This window comes from Nicotiana tomentosiformis, chromosome 1 (genome assembly GCF_000390325.3).
Source record: "Nicotiana tomentosiformis chromosome 1, ASM39032v3, whole genome shotgun sequence".
Classification (NCBI taxonomy): domain Eukaryota; kingdom Viridiplantae; phylum Streptophyta; class Magnoliopsida; order Solanales; family Solanaceae; genus Nicotiana; species Nicotiana tomentosiformis.
This window is the reverse complement of record NC_090812.1, coordinates 54785645-54801716: the sequence shown is the minus strand read 5'-3', so window position 1 is coordinate 54801716 and position 16072 is coordinate 54785645. Positions and strand designations below refer to the sequence as shown.

Sequence of the window (16072 nt, the reverse complement as noted above, 5' to 3'; positions counted from 1 at the left end):
CTTTAATATCCTATCATGAAAACTTACCGTTATAACTCTGTCAACGGTACTCGATCTCGACCTTGTTGATACCTCGACTACGACTCTCGTTGACTCTTCGACCACAGACTTTGCTGCTCCTTGGACCATTTCGACAAACGACGGCTTGAAAACTCTTCCCTTAGTAGACAGATTTTGACCCATACACCTAACTGCCTATTATTTAAAAAATAATATTTGAGTACACATTATAAGATTATATCTAGTTCATTATATTTCCGTAATAGGATGTCACTTTGGTACCTAGATACATATTGACGAAGATCTACTCTGAATTAGCACCTCCATGCCTCAAATCGATATTTCACACAAAAAGCACAATCTTATCTTTTATGTTTTAATTGTTAGTATCTCTTAAGAAAGGTGTATTAACTATTCTGTTTTTTTTAAGTACTTTCATCTCTAATATTTCAAAACGGATAATAGTGTTGTGTTACGTACGCTTATAATTGATTGCGAATAAAAGAATATTTGATATGATATTACTTATGGTATGCTCGTAAATGTGCAGTGTTATACGAATGTTTGGAGTAAATTACTATGTTAAAAAAGGGTAATTGCATATGTAAGTGGCAACATGTATGTTCTAGGAATCAAAAACTGTAAATTTTTAATCAAACGTGAACTGTTTTCCCGTGAACACAAACATGAGTTTTGGTTCATGAGTATTCGCAGCAAGCATTTCATCGGAAAATTAATATGAATCAATGAACAAAAAATTTCTTAACTTCAATTAAATACATTTCCACAAAACAGGTTAAAACTAAAGATGAATATAAATTCAAAACTTCCTAAACTTATTCAACTAAGAAGCAGAAATAAACAAGATCGAAATCAATTGTGTAACTTCTAGTAATTATCATTTTCTAGTTTAACATTACTTATCAATAACTGTCACCGTGGAAACAAATTTCTCTTCCAAACATATAAAGTCATAACCTTAAAACAATAACACTGTTTTCCCCCCTCTGTTATCCAAAGGAACATCAAACAAACTCCTTAATGAAATTAATAATAGCAGCAGCTCTTCGACTATCAACCACATCAATTCCATGAAATCCAACATCATCAAACCTAGCTTCAACCATAACCCCTTCCTTAACTAACATTTGCACAAAATCTTGTTGCCTATCAACCAAAGGATCACCTCCAAATCCAATCACCAAACATCTTCCAAGACTATTAATCTTATCCCTATAAGGTCCATCTGCTATTGGATTACAAAACCTATGATCCCTATCTGTCCCTTGTGGTAATGCTAAATCCCAAAGAACATCAATTACTGGTAAAGGAAAGAATGTATCTGTAGCCAACCTCATTTCAGATTTTGTCCTCATTTTACCTCCGAAAAGGGGTTGGTTCATTATTATCCCATTGATACGTAATGGCTCTATTTTTCGATCAAGAAGTTTAAGTGCAGAGTTAAAAGCAATGTTTCCTCCACAACTCACACCATAAAGGTAACACCTAGAGAAATCTCCATAATCCCTTAGCCATTTCTCACCGTTAATGCGATCCAAAGCTTGGTTCTTGATCCAAAGAACTGTTTCGACTGCGTCATAGTACGGTGCAGGGAGTTTATTTTCGGGTGCAAGACGATATTCCACGGACACAACTATGGCTGGAACCTCACTAGAGAGCTGGTTACAACTTTCATGGATCATTGTATTTGCTATGCTGAAATGAATCCACCCTCCTGCATTTACATTTAAAGTCTCTATTCAATCACATTGTGTTTAATATAATGCATCAACAACAACATACACATTATAATCCCAAAAGTGTGGTCTGTGAACGGTATTATGTACGAAGCGTAAGAAAAATGGATCTATATAATTAAATATTTTATAATATATGATGATAGTCCATAAATGTGAACCCAATTATATTATAAGTGTAATAATTGTTTATTGGGTTGTGCATCTTATGTGCTTGATGGGTCTAGTATGGCGGTGAGCTCGATAAGACCCTTAATGGGAGAGCCCTTCATGGTTTCATTAATTACAGTTAGGTCTCCTATCTAGCCCTTATATAAATACATAATCAGAGTAATTTCATGATATTTGTTGTGTGCGTCTCACTAACGCTGCCATATTGTAGAAAGGATTATACATTGGAAGACCTAATCCTTCATCAATCCGCGGTATGTCTCAAACAGGTACACAACTGTTCTTGTTGATCTAAATTATATTGTATCCTCACACACCTTACCTCTACCTCTACCTTCAGCAGGTAGAGAGATTATTTCTGACAGACCCTTGACCCAAAAAAAATAATTCTCACAAGGTTTGAAAAAGAAGTGTTTAATATAATGCAGTGAAGAATTAAAAATAGAAAAGAGGCACATATAATTAACATTATTCTAACATGATTAAAGAGGTAATCGTACTAACATAAAGGGAATTTGTGCACCAACCTGCATGGAAGTAAATTATGATGGGAAGTTTTGCGACGGATTTATCATTGGAAGGCAATTTACTTGGACGATAAAGTCTGATCCAAGTTTTCTTGTCTGCATTTAAAGTGATATCTTTGCTAACAACGGATTCATGACCAGGGAGATGTCCTTGATCACCAGTGGCTTGGGTTGTTGGAAAATCAAGGAGACGAGTTAAAGTTCCATCTTTATTGAGCAACACATTGAGGTGGTCGTAAGGATCAAATTTTGACATGATTATGAAAACCTTGGCAATATTTAGGTAAATGGGGAGAACGGATTGTGATTTGTGAGTTGTTAATTTGTATCAACTCGATGCAACCAAGAATAATAATTAAATTGTGCAAAAATTTGGTTATTTTTGTCATAATGGGGTTGTGACAAATATAGGTCCAGCCTTAACCCTCGGACAATTTTGAGCTTGTAACACGAAATGTGGATTTTGGTTGTAAATTACATGCATGTTAGTTTTACATTTGACCAATTCTTCTTTATGTTCCTAGTAATTTGGTAGAGTTTAATTTTTTAAATCGTTTTCTTATCCTTTTATTATGGACATGATATATGTACACACGCAAATTTGAGTTGGGTGAGTCTGTTTTTACTCATGGATAAATTTTATCTTGACCCAAGTCATATTTATCTTAGAAATTTTTTGATAGCTTCAATCATGATCAATTTATTATTTAATCTATTTTACTCACTAGTAGTGTAAATTTTAAGCAGTAAAAAGAAAACCAACCCAGATTTGAGATGCGATTTGGATTGTAATTCACCCACCACGTAAATTCAAGATTAAAGGAGGGAATATATGTCAATTTACCATCATGTCACAAAAACTTGTAGGGAAATAATAGTATTTCTTATTTCACGAATACTCTAGGCTCCCATGAAAGTTAAGCCCATAAAACTTTGAAGCCTACTAAATTTGTTGATTGCACCTTAGACGAAGCCCATTAAAATTTCATGCCTATTAACATTTTCAATGGTACATTAGACTAAAAACTGTTATCTTACTTTTATTAGAAAAGATACTTCAATGGTGTTACTTTCTATTTGTATTGAACTTTCATTCCGTGTCTACCAACTATATATCTATAACATTAGAACAAAAAAGAAAAGGGATTTACGTAATTTAACGTTACTCCCATCTCAACAAATGAAATTCTTATCGTACCTTGTTCCTGATAACCTTGACCTAGCTCAAAGCAAACTAGTATTAGAGCAATTATCAACTTTTAATTTTTGTGTCACATGGTGAAAAGATTACGTTATCTAACATAATTAAATTACTAGCAAATGAAGATGTTGTTGTTTTAAGGATTTTTTAGGGTCATAACCTTCAAAACAAGTTTTATTTTGTTATTTTTTATTATACACAGGAGGAAAGGGAAGGATAAATAAGAGAGTCTTTAGCGGTAAAGTGAGGAATATTTTTGTGTGTATCTTTTTCCACTTGTTTTAGGCATACCAAATCACATAGCCTTATGTTCCATCAGTAATTAACACTGTGAGTTTTGAGCTGAAAGAGTAGCATTGACTGAAGCACTAAATTTTGTTGAACCCATAGTTAGATTCACCACTATTTTCCTCCAACGAAAAAAAAAAGGAATTACATGATTATGTACTACGTGCACTCTAACTTTTCTATATAAGATTAGATCACAACATGTTTTCCCGATAACTTGGTGTCAAATATTCCCTTAAAAATAAATTAAAAAACTCTTCAGATGAAGGAATAGATCACTTGACCAAATCTACTTTTTAAGGTCATAAAGTCGTTCTAAGAAAATAATCATGATTAACATTACTTTCAAACTTCAAGTCCTGTTACTTCTACTTTGACTCCTTTAATTATTCAGTACCGTTTTATTAATTTAATAATTAAATATTCTTTACACTAAATAATAGGGGTTCCTTTCTTCTTAAAGCTACATAAACAAACTGAATTTACAATCAACACCCACCATGCCGTATGTCGGGGTGACATCCTGTCATTTAAAACACAATTTCATTCCAGAAATTTGGTAGTTTCTTATATTTTTTTAGTCTTAATAAAACCAAAAATACCTTAAATTAGACTACATTCAATTTTATTATTATATATATAGTCCTTAGTTTTATGTTTCCTAGGTTTTGACCACACGAGTGAGAATCAAACCTTTAGCTAGCCATTAGATAAAAGGAAGAAAACTTGTAGCCTGTAGGGCCATGACAATATATTGCATCATCCAAATATGATCGATTAACTATGAGTTTTAGTAAGCTAATACTATTATTCTTTTTGCTTTTTATTTTTACCTTAAAAGAAAGAGAAAAATAAATAATAGGAAACCATGTTTAGGTTTTAGAAATTAAACTTTTATAAGAAACTGTATGGAATGTTGTGACCTGAATGAAGGGTTAACCACCTTTGTCAATAAAGTGGATATTCAAAGTTCGATTTTTAGCTAGTTTGAGTTTAAGAATGCAATGATTTTAAGATTTTATTTTCTTACTAATATTACTTTTATTATTTTTGGTATAGCTATAGTTTGTATTATTAACACACAGTATAAAACAATTTTTTTTAACGAAACACTGTTGGATGACCCTTACTTAATTAAGAGTGCCTCTACCACTGCATAAAATGAAAATAAATTCACTAACAACTTTTTTGGTGCTAGTATTACGAAGGGTAATCCAAAAAACAATTAAATGAAAAATTTAAATAAATAAAAGAGAGTAGCAGCTGTCCGTCAAAATACAAAATCAAAGTCTCAAACCATCAAATAACGTCATTTTCTTTACTTAGAAAGGACGTTAAGGCTATGTGCTTAGTTACAAATTAAACAGACAGGGATGCACCACATCTTTGAAATTGTTAGTTTCTAGATTCAGAGTAGTTAAGGTTATACCATTTTTCTTCTCGATGAAAATTTGTCCAATTTCCAAATCTGATATTCCATTAAAATCGTCTTTTTTCTTCACTGGTCAAAGGTTCTATATACGGTCAAAACCGATTTTCGACCTTCGTATGGTTAGTAAGGATTGGAACATAATAGACCGAAGGTCATCTTCATAATATCGAGACAAGATCTGAATCTAGGTTACCAAGCTCGAATTTTTGGGACCGATCAAATACCGAGCTCGAAGTCATTAGCGAGCTCGAAGTCCAAATCGGACTATGAAGTGAAGCGGTGTCATCGAACTTAAGAGCCAGAGACCGACCAAATATCAAGCCCGATTCGATACTGAGCCCCGAGTCAATATCGAGCTCGAGTTAATATCGAGCTCTAAATCTGGAAATCGATCAATACCAAATCCGACCAAGATCGAGGCAAGAGACAAGAGCTGTTACAGTCGCACTAAGGGAGAGAATCTCAGCGGGAATTAGGAAAAAGCTAATCTATCATAGGATTCCCACTATGTATTTTTAATTATATCTAAAGTAGGATTCCTCCACTATAAGAGGGATAGCTACTATTTCTGTAAGGAAAAAAGATCAAGGCATACATACACTCTCATATTATTGATATTCATAGAGAAAAACATACTGATATTCATATAGAGATTATCCTTTTTTGAGTTTTGTATATTGATTCGTCTTGTTTGTTCATAAACCATTTTTCACTCAGTTTGGTTTGTATTTCATTCTTTATACAGTCAATACTCAATATATTTCTATTTACCTTTATAATTTGTGCCACGTTATTCTACGTATCCTTAGAACCACGTATAAATTCAACTCTATCCGATTTCAGTTAAACCGTTTGGCGCCCACCGTGGGGCTAAGGATAACCGTGGTTATTTGGTACGAATCTCTACAAAACATACTATTTTACGCTTGCTCTTGGAAGTATCTTTGATTTCAGGTTGAAAATGACGAATTCTCAATTGATGGCCCTACCTATCGACAATGAAATCGGCCTTCAAGATGAGAACAACAATTTAACCCCCGAGGGTGGAAGGCCACTCGTCGATCCCGTTGGAGCTCGGGTCGAAGAGCCAGTAGATGTTAATTCATATGTGGCCATCGAGGCGAACCAACGTTCCGACCCTGAAAATAGCATTCATGATGGAACTTGGTCTGCAGCTCGAAATACCCAAAACGAGGAGAACGTAATCAGCTTGCGTATGATTTTGAAATGTTGCAAGCTCAACAAGTAGCAATAGCCCAATTATAGAGCCAAACCCAGGCACCGACCAGACTCGAGCCCAGTCCACCCCAAGAAGTCACCCACAAAATGGGGCCAACCATAGTAAGGTCAAATGAGCAAGAATCGGGATTAATCCCAAAATCGTTAAGATGTTCGAAGAACTGACAAAACGAATAGAGTGTGGAGAAAGGAGGATCGAAGAAACGACAAAAAAATAAAAACATATAACTCCAGGGTTGATCAGATCCCAAGGGAACCTCCGATATTGAAGGACTTAGATTCAAAAGCCTTTTCCCCCGAATGCGGCCCCTAAACCAATCCCAAAGAAGTTTTGCATGCCCGCAATTCCTAAGTATAATGGAACGACCGACCCCAACGAACATGTCACCTCTTACACATGTGCCATTAAAGGGAACGATCTAGAGGATGATGAGATCGAATCTGTATTATTGAAAATATTCGGTGAAACTCTGTCAAAGGGAGCAATGATATGGTATCATAATTTACCGTCTAACTCTATCGATTCTTTTGCTATGCTTGCAGATTATTTTATAAAAGCACACGCCGGATCCATAAAGGTCGAGACAAGGAAGTCGGACCTTTTCAAGGTAAGACAGAAGGACACCGAGATGCTGAGAGAGTTCGTATCTCCTTTACAAACGGAACGAATGGTTCTACAATTGGTCACTGATGATTGGGCTGTATAAGCTTTCATTCAAGGACTGAACGAGCGGAGCTCGATGGTTTCACGACAGTTGAAGCAGAATTTGATTGAGTACCCGGCTATTACTTGGGCTGATGTACATAATCGATATCAATCGAAGATCAGAGTTGAAGATGACCAGTTGGGGTCTAGGTCCGTTATTAAAAGGAACATCGACCGAGAACCAAGGTCAAACAAGGATCGATATCGGCCATATAACGGAGATCGTAGGGGTAGCAAACCTTCGCACAACCCCGTACGAGGTGAAAGGAAAAGTGATCGAGGCCAAGGGTCTCGGGGCTGATGAACAGGAATGGGTTCGACATGCATATCGGACCTAAGGAAGCACCACGGTTATCAGAGTATAACTTCAGCATCGATGCATCCGCCATTGTGTCGGCTATCAAACACATCAAAGATACTAAATGGCCTCGACTCCTGCAGACCGATCCTGCCCAGAGGAATCCCAATAAAATGTTCGAATATCATGGCACTCATGGCCACAGAACGGAAGATTGCAGGCAATTGAGAGAGGAGGTAGCCCGGTATTCAATAAAGGGCACCTTCGAGAATTTTTAAGTGATAGGGCCAAAAACTATTTCAAAAACAGGTGCTTAAACGCACTAAGATGTCGATTGTAAGAGAAAAGCGATCCCGGACTATGGATTACTCCCCTGAAGAAACCCTGTCCTTCAATAACGAAGACGCGTAAGGAATCATGCAACCACAAATGATGCACTGGTAATATCTGTATTTATGAATAAAACTCAAGTTAAACATGTGTTAATTGATCTAGGTAGTTCGGCCAACATTATTCGATCGAGGGTCGTAGAGCAACCAGGTCGTGCCCTCAACTTTGGTACTAAACGGATTCATCATGGTATGTGAAACGACGAAGGGCGAAATAATCCTGCCAGTTAACGTGGCCGGGACCATCCAAGAAATAAAGTTCCACGTGATCCAAGGCGATATGAGATACAACGCCCTGTTCGGAAGACCATGGATCCACAATATGAGGGTTGTACCCTCGACCCTCCACCAGGTTTTGAAGTTCCCAACATCGAAGAGAATCAAAACGGTCTACGGGGAGCAACCGGCCGCAAAAGAAATATTTGTCGTCGATGAAGTGATTCTGATATTATCATTATTATCAACAAAAGGATTAGATTCGAAAGAGGAACGGAATACCAAATGGCAATCACAAACGTCAGCTTCGACCCAATTAGAGAATCAGAAGACTGACAAAGATGATGAACATGGGGTCCCTCGATTCTTCGTAGTTCCCGATGATTCTGACGCTACCCAATCAACGATCAAAGAACTGGAGCAAGTCATACTAATCGAATATCTGCCCGAACGAAAGGTATACCTGGGCACGGGGTTAGATCCCGAGTTCAGGAGAAAGCTTATTCAATTTCTTATAGCTAATATAGACTGTTTCGCTTGGTCCCATCTTGACATGATAGGGATCCCACCGGGAATCACCACTCATAAGCTAAGCTTGGACCCAAAGTTCCACCCGGTAAAACAAAAAAGAAGGCACCAGTCCGAGGTCAAACATGCCTTCATCAAAGACGAGGTAACCAAACTTCTTAAAATAGGGTCCATTCGGGAAGTAAGATATCCCGAATGGCTAGCAAATGTGGTGGTACTCCCTAAAAAAGGGAACAAATTTAGAATGTGTATAGATTATTAAGACTTGAATAAAGCATGCACTAAGGATTCTTTTCCTTTGACTAATATCAATCGTATGATTGATGCCACGGCCGACCACGAGGTTCTCAGTTTTCTCGATGCCTATTCTTGGTATAATCAAATACAGATAAACCCGGAGGATCAGGAAAAGACTTCGTTTATCACTAAGTACGGGACTTATTGTTATAATGTAATGCCATTCGGCCTAAAAAATGTTGGCGCAACTTATCAATGCCTAGTAAACAGAATGTTCGAAAAGCAAATAGGAAAATTAATGGAGCTTTATATTGATGGCATGTTAGTTAAACCCCTACGAGCTGAGGACCATTTAAAGCATTTGCAGGAAACTTTCGACATACTAAGGAAGTCAATATGAAGCTCAATCCCAAAAAATGTGCTTTCGGGATTGGCTCGGGCAAGTTTCTCGGTTTCATGGTGTCTAATCGAGGAATCGAGATTAACCCCGATAAAATCAAAGAAATCGAGGACATCACAGCGGTAGATAATGTAAAGGTCGTACAAAGGCTAACGGGACAAATAACCGCCCTAGGACGATTCATTTCAAGATCCTCGGATAGGAGCCACCGATTTTTCTCTCTGCTTAAAAAGAAAAGCAATTTTGCATGGACTCCGGAATGTCAGCAGGCTTTGGAAGAGCTAAAACGGTATTTATCGGGCCCTCCGTTGCTTCATACCATGAAGGCAGATGAACAACTTTATATGTATCTAGCTGTCTCGGAGATATCGGTAAGTGGAGTCCTAATTCGAGAAGAACGAGGTACGCAATTCCCTATTTATTATGTAAGTCGAACTTTAGGTGAGGCCGAAACTAGATATCCACACTTAGGAAAATTAGCGCTTGCTTTAATAAGTGCCTCTAGGAAACTAAAACCATATTTCTAGTGCCATTCGATACATGTTGTAACAACTTATCCTCTACGAAATATTTTACACAAACCTGAGCTTTCAGGTCGGTTGGCCAAATGGGCCATAGAGATCGGCGGGTACGACATCGAGTATCGACCTCGAACCGCTATCAAATCTCAAATCTTAGCGGACTTCGTGGCTAACTTTAAGCCGGCCTTTGTACCCGAGATTGAAAAAGAATTACTAATAAAATCAGGTACCTCTTCGGGAGTCTGGACCCTCTTTACGGACGGTGCCTCGAACGCAAAGGGGTCCGGACTGGGCATCGTACTAAAATCACCCACAAGTAATATAGTTAGACAGTCTATTAAAACTACAAAATTGACTAACAATGAGGCCGATTATGAGGCCGTGATTGCAGGTCTCGAACTAGCTAGAAGTTTGGGAGCCGAGGTCGTGGAGGCTAAATATGATTCCCTCCTCGTGGTAAATCAAGTCAATGGGACTTTTGAAGTCCGAGAAGATCGAATGCAGAGGTACTTGGATAAATTACAAGTGACTCTACATCGATTTAAGGAATGGACTTTGCAACATGTACTTCGAGAACAGAACAGTAAGGCCGACGTTCTTGCAAACTTAGGTTCGCGGTCGAGGATGACAAACTCAACTTAGGTTCGTCGGTCGAGGATACGACAAATGCCAAAGACATGCGCCCATGATCCATCAACCTGGGGAAATTCTCCACTCATTCTTATCTCCATGGCCCTTCATGAAATGGGGAATGGACATCGTCAGCCCCCTCCCATCGGCCCCAGGTAAGGCTCAGTTTATTTTGTTTATGACTGATTATTTCTCTAAATGGGTTGAAGCACATGCTTTAGTCAGAGAAAAGGAAGTAATAGACCTCATTTGGGACCACATCATATGTCGGTTCGGGATGCCATCCGAAATTGTATGTGATAATGGAAAGCAATTCATCGGTAGTAAAGTAACTAAATTTCTCGAGGACCACAAAATTAAAAGGATCCTATCAACAACTTATCATCCTAGTGGGAACGGACAAGACGAATCGACCAACAAAACCATCATCCAAAATCTTAAGAAAAGATTAACCAACGCTAAAGGAAAATGGAGAGAAATACTACCCGAAGTCCTATGGGCGTACCGCACGACATAACAATCCAGTACCGGAGCAATACCATTCTCGTTGGTTTATGGTGCAGAAACTCTTATCCCAGTTGAGGTCGGAGAACCTAACGTGAGAGTTCGGTATGCAACAAATGACTCGAATAACGAGACAATGAACACGAACCTAGAATTATTGGACGAAAAACGAGAAGCAGCTCTCGTCCGATTAGCCGCCCACAAACAGCGAATCGAAAGGTATTATAATCGAAGAACCAATCTTCGATATTTTAAAATTGGGGACTTAGTGCTAAGGAAAGTCACCCTCAACACCCGAAATTCAAATGAAGAAAAATTAGGTCCTAACTGGGAAGGATCGCATCAGGTTCTCGAAATCGTCGGAAAAGGATCCTACAAGCTCGGTGTAATAAACGGCAAATAATTACCAAGCAATTGGAACGTGTCACACCTACTACTGTTAAGGTATGACCCTTCTATGTCCATTTATATTTCGAAATTAACCGTTGCAGGTGTTCAACCAGAAACGAGGATGAAGTATTCAACTCGAAGCCTTTAGGCCTGAAAGCACGCGTTGCACTCTTTTTTCCTTAGACCGGTTTTGTCCCAAATGGGTTTTTCGGCAAGGTTTTTAATGAGGCAACCATTGATCGTGCTAACTTAGAACAATTCAACAATATCCGAGGCCTCTTTATAATCAACATCGGATACTGGGGGGCATTACCCTTGAATATATCAAGTTCCATGCAAGGAAGTTATTTCATGACAATAGGATTTCGATAGGAAAAATTGTAAGAGCCAAATGGTCAAAACGAACCATGCTCGTGTAGTTTGCTCGATCCCTGGTACAAAACATGAACACATATATAATAACATAAAGAGGAATTTCTTCTTTACCTATATCTCATATCTCATAATACATCCTCTATTTCGTGATCTATTATGCAAACAAGTTTAAGGGCCGACCATTACCCATAAATCGGGGACTGCCAACCGAAAAATCAACGAAATACATAAGCCTAAGGGCTACATTACTTCGAGTTCGAGCAAACACTCACGCGACTATTAAGCCTAAGGGCTACTCTTGTTTCGAGTTCGAGCAATCACTTACTCGACCATAAAGCCTAAGGGCTACATTACTTCGAGTTCGAGCAAATACTCACTCGACTATTAAGCCTAAGGGCTACTCTTGCTTCGAGTTCGAACAATCACTCACTCGACCATAAAGTCTACGGGCTACATTACTTCGAGTTCGAGCAAACACTCACTTGACTATAAAGCCTACAGGCTACATTACTTCGAGTTCGAGCAAATACTCACTCGACTATTAAGCCTAAGGGCTACTCTTATTCTGAGTTTGAGCAATCACTCACTCGACCATAAAGCCTAAGGTCTACATTACTTCGAGTTCGAGCAAACACTCACTCGACTATTAAGCCTAAAGGCTACTCTCGCTTCGAGTTCGAGCAATCACTCACTCGACCATAAAGCCTACGGGTTACATTACTTCGAGTTCAAGCAAACACTCACTCGACTATAAAGCCTACGGGCTACATTACTTAGCGTTCACTCGACTATTAAGCCTAAGGGCTACTCTTATTCCGAGTTAAAGCAAACACTCACTCGACTATTAAGCCTAAGGGCTACATTACTTAGAGTTCGAGCAAACACTCACTCGACTATTAAGCCTAAGGGCTACATTACTTCGAGTTCGAGCAAACACTCACTCGACTACTAAGACTATGGGCTACATTACTTCGAGTTCGAGCAAACACTCACTCGATTATTAAGACTAAGGGCTACTCTTATTTCGAGTTCGAGCAGTCACTCACCCGACCATAAAGCCTACGGGCTACATTACTTCGAGTTCGAACAAACACTCACTCGACTATTAAACCTAAGGACTACTCTTATTTCGAGTTCGAGCTAACACTCACTTGGCTACTAAGCCTAATGGCCACTCTTACCCCAAGTTCGAGCAAACACTCACTCGGTTATAAAGACTACAAGGTCTGACCTCGATCAAATTGCCTAAAGCCTCGAACTTATGAAAACTTTCATAAGGCATGAATGAAACAAAATCTTCACAAGGCAGAGAATTAAACAAAGACAAGTCGGGAAAGGAAAAGATATTTAAACATATATAGTATTTACCAGGTCCGATCAGGACCCTACACAGAAAGATCAAAATGGAAAAAACCCTAAGTTTCCTGATTATCTCCGGGGGCATTTCTTCTCCATCAGGCTCCTCCCCGCTCTCAGACCCACTCTCGTTATCGTCATCATCGTCATCGAAAGCCAAGGCTCCAGTATCGGCTTCAAGTTCTTTAGCCTTTAGTATCTCTTCGGTAAGGTCGAAACCTCCAGCATGGATCTCCTCGAGGGTTTCCCTCCGAGATTGGCATTTGGCAAGTTCAGCAACCCAATGTGCTCGAGTTTGAGCGATCTCAACTGCCTCTTTCGCTTGTACTTGAGCGGCTTCAGCATCAGCCCGATAGACATCCACGATTGCATCCGTATCGTCTTTTGCTTTCTCGGCCTTGGCAAATTCGGAAGCCAACCGAGCTTCGAACTCTTCTATTTTTCTTGCTTGAGCCGAGCTCTTCTCCTTCATGACTTGAAGTTGATTTTTGACCGATGATAATTGAGCTCGAGCAGTCTCTTTCTCTGCAGCAAGATGCTCCATACCTTCTTTCTATACCAAGGACTCCGCCTTTATCGTGTCGACCTCCTCATGAAACTGCTCGATCCTCTCGATCTTCTGCTGCAGCTGTGAGATTGAAATGTTAGCCACCGTTCCCGTGTTGAGCCCATGAGCTTTTAAAATTTTCATTACCTGCTCGATCAGGTTTGTCTGATCTTGATGAGCCTTGGCCAACTCGGCTCGAAGATCTTTGATCCCTTCCTCTTTCTGCCCACTAAGAAGTTTGAGGGCATTTATCTCCTCCAAAATCCCTCGGAAGTCGGCCTCACGTCGACTCAGCTCTGCCCGAGACTTGGAAAACTCCTCTTGATGAAGAGCTAAAGCGTATACGAAAAAGAGAAAAAGTTAGGCAAAAAATGAAAAAATATGACATCGACAAAGGGAATCGAGACTTACCCGACTCAGGGTTTGTTGAACCTCGAAGAAAAGACCTGACGCGTCACTCGGGCCAGCAACATCCTCGATACCGGTAAACAAATCATGGAAGGGGTCCGCTCCCTCATGGGCCCCGTCTACCTCTAGGGTCTCCAAAGCTCGGGCTTCCCGAATCGCTCCTTTGAAAAAAGCAGGGAGAGCAAGCGAGTCTCCGATTACTATTGCCCCAAGTGAGTCTCTTGGGGCATTCTCCTCAGTTCGAAGAGCTTCAGATATATCCACCGTTTGTTGACTTCGGTGGGAGGCATCTTCGATCTCCAACGACTCGGGGACTTTGCCCGAGTCCTGCTCCGATACCCCCTCAGTTCGAGAGGGAGCCTCATCAACCACCATCGAACCAGCTGCCTTTGGGGCATCGATGGTTTTCTTCACTCGGGCCACCAGTATGGACCCATCATTTTCTTCTTCTTCTTCGTCTTCATCCCTTAGATGCCGAACTGATTCTTCGGTCAAAAGGATGGTATTCTTCCTCGGCTTATTAGCCGTCCTTGTCTTAAGTTTTGGATCCTCGGAATTAGAAGTCCTCTTTCTCTTATTGTCCTTCGCCGATTTTGGAACCGGGGCCGAAGTCTCTTCCTCGGCAGACGGGGGCCTCGTAACTGCATCTTTGCCCAAGCTTACACACAAGAAAATTAGTTAAGTATAAAAAGACATTTTGTTCGAATCATCGAAGACATGGGAAAGAGGCTTACCATGAGTTTTAGCCTCCCATCGGCCCTTTGATAAGTCGCGCCACGAGCGCTCGGCATATGTGGAGGTCGAAGCCAGGTCCCGTACCCAACTCTTAAGGTTAGGAACAACATCGGGCATCCAAGCAACCGCTACATCACGGAAAAGGATATTGGTGAGAAAGAAACGAAGGAGCAAAACGATAGGAGCTAACAGTAAAATTATACTTACGCTTCATGTTCCATTCTTCGGGAAATGACATCTTCTCGGCCGGGATTAGATTGAAGTCTTCACTCGAACGAACCAGCCCATCCAGCCTCGGTCCTTGTCCTTGTCTATGCTCGAGAACAATACTTTGTTAGCCTGGCGTTGGAGTTTTATTAACCCACCCCGATAGAGGCGAGGGCTGTACAATCTGATGAGCTGGTAGAGGGTGAAAGGCATCCCCTCGACTTTGTTCATGAAGAAGCGGATCAGAATAATGATTCACCAGAAAGATGGATGGATTTGGCCCAGGGTTACTCGGTATTGGCGGCAAAAATTTATGACAACTGGGTCGAGGGGGCCCAACGTGAAAGGGTAAGTATAAACACTTAAAAACCCTTTCACATGAGTAGTAATATCTTTTTCGGGAGCCGGGATTATCACTTCTTTGTTCTCCCAGTTGCAATCTTTTCTTAACTGTTCAAGATGTCCCTCGGTTATCGAGCACATGTACCTCGATACTGGCTCGCATCGACCGGGAATCGGCGAAGCTTTGTCGATCTTAAAATCAGAAATAAGAACATACACCGGGAACACACTCTTCATGTCGTGGCTCCACCAGTATTTTGTCGCCGGCGGGCCGTGAAGAGGAAGCTTTTTCTTTTTGAGAAACGGTTTTGACGTTTTCGCCATTTGGATTTTGAATATAGAGGAAGATGACAAGATTTGGTGTTCTGAAGAGGGATTTTGCAGTGAAAACCACAGATTTACAGATGAAGAACTCAGAAAATGTAAAAAATAACTTAGAAGATTTGGAAATTGGAGATATAAAAGTAAAAAATGGTAAAAAGAGGAGCTATTTATAGGGTTGGTAATGACGGTTCAATACCGGCAATGGCCGACCATCGTCTGACACACATTTAATTTCATGGTAACTGAACCGACGGGACATCTATCACGTACACCATGGTCGGGCTCGATACAAACGTCATTGTATATCTAGTCATACCGTTGGAAAATCATATCGTTTCTCACCA

General features: G+C 39.8%; 2 protein-coding genes across 2 annotated transcripts; both read right to left on the bottom strand.

Annotated features, from left to right (window-relative positions):
* Window positions 1–720: 720 nt before the first annotated feature.
* On the bottom strand, window positions 721–2876 carry LOC104099579 (probable carboxylesterase 9). Its single transcript, XM_009606618.4, has 2 exons — window positions 2456–2876; window positions 721–1735 (listed from the first exon to the last, which is right to left on the bottom strand). Exons 1-2 carry the CDS (start codon window positions 2709–2711, stop codon window positions 1026–1028), a joined length of 966 nt encoding a protein of 321 aa, XP_009604913.1. The 5' UTR covers window positions 2712–2876; the 3' UTR covers window positions 721–1025.
* Window positions 2877–7913: 5037 nt separating this feature from the next.
* On the bottom strand, window positions 7914–15728 carry LOC138906551 (uncharacterized). The gene is made up of 6 exons (XM_070195589.1): window positions 15550–15728; window positions 14159–14778; window positions 13860–14044; window positions 13494–13718; window positions 13224–13397; window positions 7914–8066 (listed from the first exon to the last, which is right to left on the bottom strand). The coding sequence occupies exons 1-6, from the start codon at window positions 15726–15728 to the stop codon at window positions 7914–7916; spliced, it is 1536 nt and encodes a 511-aa protein (XP_070051690.1).
* Between the last annotated feature and the right edge of the window lie 344 nt (window positions 15729–16072).

What these genes read in the sequence shown, in the direction of transcription:
- LOC104099579 (XM_009606618.4), bottom strand. Translation starts at nt 2,711, where the DNA reads ATGTCAAAATTTGATCCTTACGACCACCTCAATGTGTTGCTCAATAAA. An exon ending in CATAATTTACTTCCATGCAG is followed by an intron (nt 1,736 to 2,455) that starts GTTGGTGCACAA and finishes ATGTAAATGCAG; the next exon opens with GAGGGTGGATTCATTTCAGC.
- LOC138906551 (XM_070195589.1), bottom strand. Translation starts at nt 15,728, where the DNA reads ATGGCGAAAACGTCAAAACCGTTTCTCAAAAAGAAAAAGCTTCCTCTT. An exon ending in CTGATGCTGAAGCCGCTCAA is followed by an intron (nt 13,398 to 13,493) that starts GTACAAGCGAAA and finishes ACCCTCGAGGAG; the next exon opens with ATCCATGCTGGAGGTTTCGA. An exon ending in AGATAATCAGGAAACTTAGG is followed by an intron (nt 8,067 to 13,223) that starts GTTTTTTCCATT and finishes TCATAAATACAG; the next exon opens with ATATTACCAGTGCATCATTT.